The sequence below is a fragment of the Mesoplodon bidens genome (assembly GCF_964165515.1).
Source record: "Mesoplodon bidens genome assembly, chromosome: 2".
NCBI classification, from domain to species: Eukaryota; Metazoa; Chordata; class Mammalia; order Artiodactyla; family Ziphiidae; genus Mesoplodon; species Mesoplodon bidens.
The window spans coordinates 154,537,317-154,549,753 of NC_138177.1; the positions used below are offsets into that span (position 1 = coordinate 154,537,317).

At 43.2% G+C, this 12,437-nt stretch overlaps 1 protein-coding gene across 3 annotated transcripts in view; it reads left to right on the forward strand.

Moving 5' to 3' along the window:
• Positions 1-996: 996 nt before the first annotated feature.
• Positions 997-12,437, forward strand: part of TRIT1 (tRNA isopentenyltransferase 1) — a gene marked incomplete at its 5' end in the record, with an annotated part of 43,017 nt that continues 31,576 nt past the window's right edge. For 2 of the 3 annotated variants that reach the window (XM_081225243.1, XM_081225245.1), the window contains one exon: positions 997-1,170. In XM_081225243.1, the coding sequence (XP_081081369.1) occupies positions 997-1,170 (174 nt within the window). Of the gene's footprint in view, positions 1,171-3,270; positions 3,365-12,437 lie in introns of those variants that run through there. The other variant, XM_081225244.1, reaches the window with a different exon arrangement.

A 12,437-nucleotide genomic window follows, 5' to 3' on the forward strand; every position in this document is an offset into this window, starting at 1 on the left:
GGCCTCTCACTGCTGTGGCCTCTCCCGTTGTGGAGCACAGGCTCCGGACGTGCAGGCTCAGTGGCCATGGCTCACGGGCCCAGCCGCTCTGCGGCATGTGCGATCTTCCCGGACCGGGGCACGAACCCGTGTCCCCTGAATCCGCAGGCGGACTCTCAACTACTGCGCCACCAGGGAAGCCCCATAGCCCTTTCTTAAAAGTTGTGTAGTCCACAGAATTTTGGTCCTCTCTGGACCTAGTTTTCCCCACCCTCACTTTAATCTGAGGGTTTGCTACTATTTTATCCTTTCTGCCTTCCTTATTTCTTCTCTTTGTATGTTGTGGGTTGTTTACTTGCTTGTTTTTTATCTGTTCTCACCCCATCTCTTGCATCTTTTCGCCAAATAGATGAAAAATCTTGTTCCGCCTTATGATTGTGTCTCAGTTTGAGTTGTTGGGTGAAAACATTAGAGCAGCGGCCCTTGCCTGAGAACTGGGTAGATCTGATCCTGGAGAACGCCACACCTCTGAGCTCACTGGCTGTAGCACTAGATAAGCAAGCCATTCTCCCCTCTACTAACAATTATTGGGTGTCTGTTCGGTATCAGGTACTGTACTGGAGATACAGTAGTGACCTAGGCAGAATCTGTTCCTTGCCTTTATAGAACTAACAGTCTGGAGAGAAAGTCAGACAATGGACAAGAGATCAATATATAATTTCATACTGTAATTAGCGCTATGAAGAAAAAGAACTGGGTGCCGTGAAAGAGAGAATAATATGGTTAGATCTATTTTAGATACGACTGCCATGCCCCACTTAAGAGAGGAGGTAGTTGAGGTTCTCACATCAGCAGCTAGTTGATGGCAGTCACAGCGGGAGCTTCTGAGCGTGGGGACCTGGGTCCCTCACCTCCTTCCTCCCTCCGCACCCTCCCTTCAGAGCCCGAGGTCCGCGCAGGCGCACTGACGGTTGCCATGGGGACAGCTGCTCCTGCGCAAGCGTAGACTTCTTTAAGATGGCGGCAGTGGCGGCTGCACGAGCTGTGTCTGCGGGCCCTGGGCTCCGGGGCCTAAAACGGACACTGCCTCTTGTAGTAATTCTCGGGGCCACGGGCACCGGCAAATCCACGCTGGCGTTACAGCTAGGCCAGCGACTCGGTGGCGAGATCGTCAGCGCTGACTCCATGCAGGTATGACAGTGCGGCTGTCCCCAGCCTGATAAACCGGAGGCCGTGCGTGGGCCTCTGGCTGAGTGGATACCCAGTCGCTTGATGGTAGTGGGTGAACCCCGAGGTTTGTGGGGCGGAGGGGGCCGGAGAAGGGCACTCATAATTCCTAGGCGCCCACCATATGCCGGCCATCGTGCCAGGTGTTTCACTGCCATCATCTCATTTACTTCTCAGGATATCACTGTTTGGTGTAGGTACTGTTATTATCCCCATTTACCGATGAGGGAATTCACCTAGGGAGGTGAAACGACTATCTCTGTGTCACTAAGCGAATACGTGGAGATGGTATTTGAACCTATAAGGTTGACCTATGGGTGTCCATTATATACCTTTTGAAGGAAAATTATTCCAGAGCTTTTGCTATTTAGAGTTCCCAGCGACACCAGGATAAATCATTTACCATCTACCAGTGTCTGCTGAGGGAATGAAGCAGGGTAGATAATCAGGAGACCTGGATTCTCCTCCCTCATCAGCCATCGGCCACGTGACCTAAACAGCGTCGGTTTGGGGGGACGTTATTTATCTGTGAAGTGGAGAAAATGCCGCCTACTTCACAGGGTTCTGGTGCTTAATAAGTGAGAACATGAGTGTTAGAAAGAAGAGCAGGGTGGCCCGTCCTGAAAAAGTCCAGGCACTTGGCAAATGCTTTATGATGCTGAGATTTTTAACTTACCGACTGATGGGAATCAGGAGGCTTTGCCCTCTTCCTTGAGCCACAGGGAGGCCCAGAAGGAGCGTGTACACATCACACCTGGGAGCATTTGTGCTCCGATTGAGGATGGGTGACATTTGGGGTAAATCTCCGATGAGGAATTACAAGTTAAGAGTTTTCACAGTGTAAATGAGATGCTCGGTGAAATGCCCGGTGCTGAACTTAGCACCTGATGGGTATTCAGCAAGGAGGGGCAGTCCTTCTCCCCACTGTACCCCGTAAACTCTGGGCATGGTTTCCACCCTCATTAATTCATGTGGAATGACACGACCATCAACACACATCAGATGATTAGAATAATTCAAGAAACCTTTGTTCACAACCTCTACTTTGTGCTGGCTTTGAGAGGCAGACTTTAGCTCAAATCCCAGCCTTGCCTTTTCTAAGATATGCAACCTCAGCCTGACCTCTTCATGTCTTTGTTTCTTCTGTAAAATAGGAAGAATAATATCAATAACACGATATTACTGTGATGGTTAAATGAAATTAAATATGTAAAGCACTTAATACAATATCAGGCACACAGTAAGTGCTAAAAATATGATTAGGTGCTATTTTCTGCAAGGTCCTTTTGGAGAGACAAAACTGCAATCCCTGTCTTCAAGGAGTTTTAGTCCAGATAAACGTGAAACAAAGCAAGTTAATACGTGTTTGAAGTGAGTTATTAATGATGCTTTGCAAGGGGTGGGGATGGGAGGTGGGGAGGAGAGAGACTGCCGTGTTAGATCTTATGATAAACCATAGAATTTCTGAGAAGAGAGAAACCAGTGAAAGCTGATATAGTCATGGAAAGCTCTGTGAAAAGGGACTTGAAGGATAGGTGAGTTTTAGATAGATAAAGAAGAAAAGGCATTGTATCAAAGGAAGGAAAGTGAGTGAAGATTTAGAAGGTGAAATGAGCTTAGTGTGCATGTAGGACAGTGAAAGGAGACTATTTAACAGGTATTGTAGATATTGTGGAATGGGGGATGAGTAACATGATGGAGACAGTGTGTAAGAAGCATTCATTTGCGAGCAGTATGCCGATGAATTGAATTTGGGGGTAGGTGGGAGGGGCATACCAAAAAAATCCAAGAATGTAGTAATAATAGATCTTTGGCTTGATACTTCCGAGACTTGGGTAATATGGGCTTCAGTAAGATGGCGTTTCACGGATAATATCTAAGGTCCATTGCAGTCTTAATGTTCTGTAATTTTGGGCTGGTATGTTAGTGGGAATGAATGGAAGAGAAAGATGTAACGTTTTGAAGGTAGTATCATGTTACAGTATGAGTTGGTCACTGATTGTGGAAAGAAGAGAGCAATGCACACAGTGTGTTTCAGGTTTGTGTGCCTGGGAGAGTATGGTGAGCCTGCAAGTCAGGAAGATCTGGCGGGGCACAGTGGAGGCGACAGCAGGACATCCATGGGGAGAGTCTAGTGGGTGTGTGAAGAATGCAGCAGGTATGATCCCATGTTAGGACTCTTACACTCAGAGGTTCCCTCTGCCTGGTGGAATGTCTTCCCCTATATACGCATGTGGCTTGCTTCCTCTCTTTGTTCAGGTCTTTACTTAGATGTCATCTTATTGAGGCCTCTGACAATCCTATTTAAAACAACACAACACACTGTTGCTCTGTTTCTGCCTCTTCCTCATGTACCACACATAGTCCTTGTCAGGAAAGTGTTCTCAATAAAATATCTTAATTTTACAAATGTTTTTAAGTAAATTAGCGGGTTCTGGCAATAAGGATTGGTTATAGCTCTGTAATTGCTGTTATCCATTATTCAGAAATGTTTCTTTACTCATAGCTGTGTACCATAAGGTTGAGCTTGCTAGAGGTCTTGCTCGATGTGAAATAGGCCACATCAGTTAGACACTTTGTGCCTTATATAGTACTGATGATATGGTAGATCCTTAACATTTGATGAAACATTTGTTGACCTGTCTTATCAAAATGGCACATCACGATCCATTTAGATTCTTCCTGTTGTTATAAATAACTAGAACATGAAAATTAAATTTCTTTCATCCTTGGGATGCCATGAGGATTAATTAATGTGTGAAAAACACTTTGAAGATAATTGAGCTTTCTGAACTGGCAATAGGTTGTGTTTAATATTCATAACATGGATATATTCCTCTCAGACCCGCTGGAAAACTTTGACCTTTGATTTTTACTTTTCAGTTCAAATAATGAAATAAAGTATCTCTGCCCCATTCACTGTGGGTATACGTAGTTCTTCATTTCTCCCTTTGCTTACCATGCCCCTGGTAGGGTAGTGCTACTCTGCTTGTTTTTTAGCCAATGGAAGGAGATAATGCTTTTCAGTGACTTGAGGTTGACTCAGAAAATTTTTGTAAGCATGTGAACAAATGACATTCTTAATGTTGGAGTTAACCAGCTTCTTTTTTTTTTTTTTTTAATATATTTATTTATTTATTTATTTATGGCTGTGTTGGGTCTTTGTTGCTGCACACAGGCTTTCTCTAGTTGCAGAGAGCGGGGGCTACTCTTTGTTGCATAGCACGGGCTCTAGGCGTACGGGCTTCAGTAGTTGCGGTGCTCGGGCTTAGTTGCTCCGCGGCATGTGGGATCTTCCCGGACCAGGGCTCGAACCCATGTCCCCTGTACTGGCAGGCAGATTCTTAACCACTGTGCCACCAGGGAAGTCCCTAACCAGCTTCTTAAAAGAACTTTTTCAGCTTTAGTTAAATCCACGGGCAGAATAATAACTTAAATTTGAATAGCACTGTTTATAAAATGCTTACATATGCTTTTTTATCCTCACAATAACCTTGTAAGGTAGACATTATTATCACTTCACAGTTAAGAAAACAGGTACGAGGTCTTACAGTAAGTAGCAGACCTGGAGTTGGACATAGGTCTCTACTTTCCATGCTCAGTGCCTGCCTTATCTATACACAAAGTTATCCCTTTAGATGAGGCAGGAGCTGTGGGATTCAATTATTAGAGAGTATTTCTTAACTTGTATGACACTCATCCTTCACAGGAGTGTGCTACATTTTGATCAGGGTATAAAATGTATTTGAGGATTCATATTGTGGATCTTAGTGTGAATTCATAATGATATCTCTCAAGTTGAGTGTTGAGCTGAGTGTTGGCCATGTGATGCATTGCTAGGGGGCTGAAACTTACTGCAGCTGAGATATAATTTAATGTCAGTAATTCGAAGACACCAAAGCAGTGTTTAGTGGAACAGAGGGAAACTAGGCCTTGTGGAGAGCCTAGACTGAGCAGTAAACTTCCTTGTTGTGACAGCCACGCAGACTGAAGGGGGACCTAATGGAAAGTGGATAATTAGAAAGGTTTTTCAAGTTTCCAAATTGATCTTTCTAAAAACCAGTATTTGAATTTTAATAATCTCTTTTGGAATGCTGCCCAGAGTTTTGTATTTCAGAATTGTACCAGTAACTCAGAAAGGATTGTAAAACACTGCCTTAAATCTTAAATTATCTTGCACCTCATACTTCTTTTGTCATCCCTTTGTCTTACCTTAACTGTAGGGTCATCCCAAGGCAATCCCAGCAGGGCACTTCCCATCCAGGGAAAGTGCTTGTTTTTTGTAAACATTGAAGAAGTAAGTGCTCTAAGTATTGAGGTAGCTTCTTTGAGAGAAAACCACAGTGGAGTGTTAAGGGTAGTGTGTCTAGGGTGACAATATTGTCAGGGAACATAATAGACAATGACTTGCTTTTTTAGCCATGTAGCACCTGAGGTCCTGCCTGGCCTCTCACTTCTCATTCTTGTGTCAGTGGTCTGTTGAGTGGGAAGTCAGAACTAACTTTCTGAGGGATTACTTGCTTAGGGACTTCTGTTGGGCTCAACTGTGGATTTTTTTTTTTTTTTTGCGGTACGCGGGCCTCTCACTGCTGTGGCCTCTCCCGTTGCGGAGCACAGGCTCCGGACGCACAGGCTCAGCGGCCATGGCTCACGGGCCCAGCCACTCCGCGGCATGTGGGATCTTCCCGGACTGGGGCACGAACCCGTGTCCCCTGCATCGGCAGGCGGACTCTCAACCACTGCGCCACCAGGGAAGCCCTCAACTGTGGATTTTTCATGGTAGGTCTGACAAAAGTGAGAAACATTTGTGCTTAATTTTCTGAGTTTTCCAAACCCCAGTTTCACAAGTTGTAGAAGCATAAATATTCTCAGCTAGCAGTAAGAGTCTAAATTCAAGGAGGGACAGGTAATACAATCCCTGTTTTCCAGGATAGAAAAACTGAGGTGCAGAAAGATTAAAGAGCAGACTAGAGATCACACTGCAAGACACTTGCACACCTGGGAATTGGATCTGGGTCTTCTAACTCATGTGTAGTGTCTGATATATTGCAGGAAGATGATACTGAAGGTCTTCTTTTCAGTCTGAGTCTTTTTCTTGGCATGTAAATTTAAGGTACAATGCATCGCCTTCAGTGACTGGATGAAACATTGTACTGAGAAATTTGAAGGCACTTGCCAAAAGATGTACAATGGCTGCCTGGAAATACAGACTACCAACTATATGCCAAGAGAAAATAAACAAAGTGTTCTATTTGGGTTTATAGAGAGGAAGTATCTCTAATGCCTTAGTTCTTCAAGTCCTGTGGAGAAGCAATAGTCATACATAGGAGCACAGTTCCCTTGTGTTTGCCTAAACCTACAAGAGGGGAAGCAAATTATTTTTGGCAGTCTGACTACTAAGCAGGCTATGTGTCACCTAATAAATGTGGAGTTCTGCATTCTTTGTCTGCTTTGGAACATAATTTAGGAGCAGTGATTTTTTGTTTGTTTTTTTTAAATTTTATTTATTTATTTATTTATTTTTGGCTGTGTTGGGTCTTCGTTTCTGTGTGAGGGCTTTCTCCAGTTGCGGCAAGTGGGGGCCACTCCTCATCGTGGTGCGCGGGCCTCTCACTATCGCAGCCTCTCTTTTGCGGAGCACAGGCTCCAGACGCGCAGGCTCAGTAATTGTGGCTCACGGGCCCAGTTCCTCCGCAGCATGTGGGATCCTCCCAAACCAGGGCCCAAACCCATGTCACCTGCATTGGCAGGCAGATTCTCAACCACTGCGCCACCAGGGAAGTCCAGGAGCAGTGTTTTTTTTTTAACCAAAGGACTGTTTGATAGTGCTCAAGGGAGATCCGGGTTGCATGGGGGAGAGATATGAAAGGAGAGGTGGGATAGTGGATCACAGTGGCTTACTAGGACATAAAAATGAAAGCTAGAGAAATCTGTTAACTAGGAGAAATGAGGGCTATCCAGAGGCTACTTGCCACCACTTACAGAGGCAGTGTTTTAAAGGACTGAGCTTGAGAGTAGGCCAGAGGAAATCTCAAAATTTTTGACTCATCTAAAAAAATATTTATTAATTTCTGGGTCCCTGTGTTCACATCCGTTGTGAGTGAATTTGGTTTTCCTTTGGCTACAGTATTAAGCTTGGGTGGGTTGTACATATATATTCAGTTTTTTTGCAGCTGTGTGAAGAACTTTAGAGTCAAACCTCCCATGTTACATAAGGAAAGAGAAGTGACTACTGGCTAAATGGGAAACCATAGGAGAGCACAAATGGGACTTGCAGTTTCAGATTTGTGAGGATGAGGTGCTGCCCTGATGTTTCAGTGCCTGGGGCAGGGTGTTGAAACAGCTCCACTTCAAGAAGGAATATATGTTTGAGGGGTGTAAGTTATTTGGGTATATAGGAATTCACCTATGTGCTCTGCATATACTCTAGTATGGCTTAACTGAACTGGTTGTGGTTTCCTGTATAGTTTGTTGGATTCTTTAGATAAGTTTGAATCAGACCAGGGTCCTGTTTGTCTCTTTGCTTACCTTTGGGGCCCTACTTCTGAGCTGGAACTTCACTGCTGCTCCTTCCTCATTGTGGCAGCCAGAGTTCAAGCTCTTAACACTGTGCCATGAATACTAATAATACTGAAAATAATAACAATAATAAAATATATGTCAGGCAGTGTTCTAGAAGTTTGCCATATATTATCTCATTTAATATCCTCACCACAACCTTATTAGGTAGGCCCTATTATTATCTCACCCCTCCCAAAAATTACTTTCTTGAACCCTCATCTCAGTCTCTATCTGGGGTAATTTTGCCCCCCTGGGGGACACTTGGCAATCTCTGGAGACGTTTTTGGTTGTAACAAATGGAAAGGTGGGTTCCTGGCGTCTGGTGGGTAGAGGCCAGGAATGCTGCAAAACATCCTACTATGCATAAAACAGCTTCTCCCAACAGAGAATTATCTGGCCCAAAATATCAATATATTGTACCGAGGTTGAGAAACCCTGTTCTACATTACTGTTAGTTTTTAAATTTTGAAGTAATTATAAGATTTACACAAGAGTTTCAAATATAGTACAGAGAGTTCTTGTATATTCTTCACCCAGCTTCTTCTAAAATTAACATATTATCATGGCACATTTATCAAAACTAAGAGATTGACATAGGCACAATACTGTTAACTAAACTGTAGACTTTATTTGGATTTTACCAGTTTTTCTACTAATGTCCCTTTTCCGTTTCAGGATCCAGTGTAGGATACCATATTACATTTAGTCCTCATGTCTGCTTGTCTCCAATCTGTGACAGATTTCTTGGTCTTTCCTTGTCTTTCATGACTTTGCTACTTTTTGAAGTGTACTGGTCAGCTGTTTTGTGGATTGTCTCTCAATTTGGGTTTGTCTGATGGTTTCACATGATTATGAATTTTGAGAAGGCATACCACAGAGGTGAAGTACCTTTCTCATTGCATCATATCAGGGTATAATGTCAGCATGATTTAACATCAACTGGTGATGTTAACCTTGATCATTTGGTTTAGGTTGTGTCTGCCAGCTTCCTCTACTGTAAAGTTAAATCTTTTTCTTTTCATTTTTTAAAATTTATTTATTTATTTTTGGCTGTATTGTGTGACATGTGGGATCTTAGTTCCCTGACCAGGGATTGAACCTGCGCCCCCTGAAGTGGAAGCTCAGAGTCTTAACCACTGGGGAAATCTCTATTTTCCCTTTCTATACTCTCTTTGTTGGAAATGAGTTGCTAAGTCCATCCCACATTGAAGGGGAAGGGATTTAAGCTCCACATCCTGAAGGGAGGAGTATCAAAGAATTTGTGGGCATATGTTAAAAGCACCACAGTAATTAATATTTTAGGGGAGTTGCTTGAGGCAATGCAGATATCTTGTTTTTCCTTAAAGTTTCACCTCCTAATTTTAACATTTATCAATGAATCTTTCTTGCTATAATTATTGTGGTAATTTCCTTCATTCCTCCTACTTTTATTTTATTTTAAATTATGTGTATGTTTGGGGTCTTTATTTATTTGGCTGTGTTGGGTCTTTTTTTTTTTTTTTTTTGCGGTATGCGGGCCTCTCTCTGCTGTGGCCTCTCCCGTTGCGGAGCACAGGCTCCGGATGCGCAGGCTCAGCGGCCATGGCTCACGGGCCCAGCCGCACCACGGCATGTGGGATCTTCCTGGACTGGGGCACGAATCCGTGTCCCCTGCATCGGCAGGCGGACTCTCAACCACTGCGCCACCAGGGAAGCCTGGGTCTTTTTTAAAAAATAAATTTATTTATTATCTTTTTATTTTTGGCTGTGTTCATTGCTGTGCATGGGCTTTCTCTAGTTGTGGCGAGCGGGGGGCTACTCTTCGTTGCGGTGCGTGGCTTCTTATTGAGGTGGCTTCTCTTGTTGCGGTGCATGGGCTCTAGGCGTGAGGGCTTCAGTAGTTGTAGCATGCGGGCTCAGTAGTTGTGGCTTGCGGGCTCTAGAATGCAGGCTCAGTAGTTGTAGCACACAGGCTTAGTTGCTTTGCAGCATGTGGGATCTTCCCGGACCAGGGCTCGAACCTGTGTCCCCTGAATTGGCAGGCAGATTCTTAACCACTGCACCACCAGGCAAGTCCCTGCATTGGGTCTTCATTGCTGCACACGGGCTTTTCTCTAGTTGCGGTGAGTGGGGGCTACTCTTTGTTGCAGTGTGCAGGTTTCTCATTACGGTGGCTTCTCTTATTGCAGAGCACAGACAGTAGGCGCACGGGCTTCAGTAGTTGCGGCACGAGGGCTCAGTAGTTGTGGTTCACGTCCTCTAGAGCACAGGCTCAGTAGTTGTGGCGCATGGGCTTAGTTGCTCCATGGCATGTGGGATCTTCCCGGACCAGGAATCAAACCCATATCCCTTGCATTGGCAGGCGGATTCTTAAGCACTGCGCCACCAGGAAAGTCCTCCTACTTTTATTAATTGAAATTCTTTTGCAGAGATTTGTTCTCTCTCCCCTATTTACTTACATCAGTAGGGATATTTATTTTATTTCTTGGGTTATAATCCAGTACTAAGTTATTTATTTTGTTGCTCAAACTATTTCAACTTGGTTATTGGGTGCTCTTTCATGTTGACTCTTGTGTCCTTCAGCATGCCCCATATTTGTTTGTTTAGCACTTCCTTTCTGTCACTACAGGATGCTTTCAACTTACATTTGTCCTGCTCCAGTCCTAGAATCATCCATTTCTCCAAGGAGCCCTGGTTCCTTTTTATTTTTATTTTTAAAATTTACTTATTTATTTTTGGCTATGTTTGATCTTTGTTGCTGCGTGCGGGCTTTCTCTAGTTGCGGCGAGTGGGCGCTACTCTTCATTGCGGTGTATGGGCTTCTCATTGCGGTGGCTTCTCTTGTTACGGAGCACAGGCCCTAAGCGCACTGGCTTCAGTAGTTGTGGCACACGGGCTTCAGTAGTTGTGGATCGTGGGCTCCAGAGCGCAGGCTCAGTAGTTGTGGCGCACGGGCTTAGTTGCTCCGCGGCATGTGGGATCTTCCAGGACCAGGGCTTGAACCTGTGTCCCCTGCATTGGCAGGCGGATTCTTAACCACTGCGCCACCAAGGAAGCCCTGGAAGGCAGATTCTTAACCACTGTGCCACCAGGGAAGTCTCCCTGGTTCCTTTTTTTGGTGAATGGTATTTAGATACCAAGAGCTGGGTGCTAAGTGTGCTTGTTGCTAGGAAACATATGTATATACACTAATTCATGTATACACAAATATCTATATTTATTTCTGTATCTGTCTGTATGTATATTAAAATAAACATGAATTTATACTGATATCTCTGGCTCTGCTCCACCACAGGGTTTATATTAATCTTCCCTTCTTGCTTATTTGTGACTTCTTTCTCAGAGTAAGGAACCTGGCTCTCCTTGTCTACAAATATTTTCTTATTTGTACAACCTGTAAAGTAGTTTTAGTAGTTAATACTATGAAAACAAATTTACCAACTACAGTATGATGTTTGTGTTCAGTTCTTTTTGTTCATTTTAGCCATATAGTGTCTAGTCATAACATTGTTTTACAAAGTTACTTAGGTCAGCTCCTCCCCACCCCCTCTCCAGTAAGGTTATGTCATACATTTGTAATATAATTAGATTCATTTATTGCAGTCTGCTTTCTGTCCTGGTTCTTCAGACATTCTGGTTATTTTTTTTTTAATTTGCATACAGTAGAGTGCATTCATTGTTGTGCACAGTTCTGTGGGTTTTTACAAATGGAGAGAGTCAGGTATCCACCATCACAGTACCATACCACACTTCCATCACTCTCAAAATTGCCTTATGTGCCCTCTTTGTAGTCAACTCCTCTACCTACACCAGTTTTTGGCAACCACTGATCTGTTTTCTGCCCCTATAGTTTTGTCTTTTCCAGAAGGTCACATACATGGAGTCATTCAACATGCAGCTTTTGGGGTCTGACTTTTTTCACTTAGCAAAATACATTTAAATTCTTCAGTGTTGTTGCATGAGTCCATTTCTCTTTGTTGTCAAGTATTATTCCATTGTATGTAATATGTTCATTGACCTATGAAAGGCCATCTGAGTGTCAAGTTTTTAGGAGTTGTAAAGAAAGCTATTATAAACATAGCTAGTGGTTTAACTTTACAGGACTGGTTTAACTTTATAGGAAACTACCAAACTATTTTCCAAAATGACTGTATCATTTTGGATTCCTACCAGCAGTGAGTGAATGAGAATTTCTGTTTCTTTGTATTCTTTCCAGTATTTGGTATTGTTGTTTTTAATTTTAGCAGTGCTAATAGGTGTGTACTGGTATCTATGGTGGTTAATTTGCATTCCCCTGAAGGTGGATGACGTTGAGCATCTTTTCACATGCTTATGTACCATCTGTATATCTTTGGTGAAGTGTCTGTCAGATCTTTTGGGGGGGGGGCTGTCTTATTGTTGAATTTTAAGGGTTTTTTCATATATTCTGTATACAAATCCTTTATATAGACATGTTATTTGCAAATATTTTCTTCTAATCTGTATCTTATTTTTCCATTCTCTTCACAGTGTCTTTCACAGAAGAAAATTTACATTTTCATTAAGTCCAATTTATCTATTTTTTTCTTTTAATTGTGGCTTTGGTGTCATATCTTAAAAACTCATTGCCAGGGAATTCCCTGGCAGACCAGTGGTTAGGACTCAGCGCTTTCACTGCCGTGGCCCTGCGTTCAGTCCCTGGTCTGGGGACT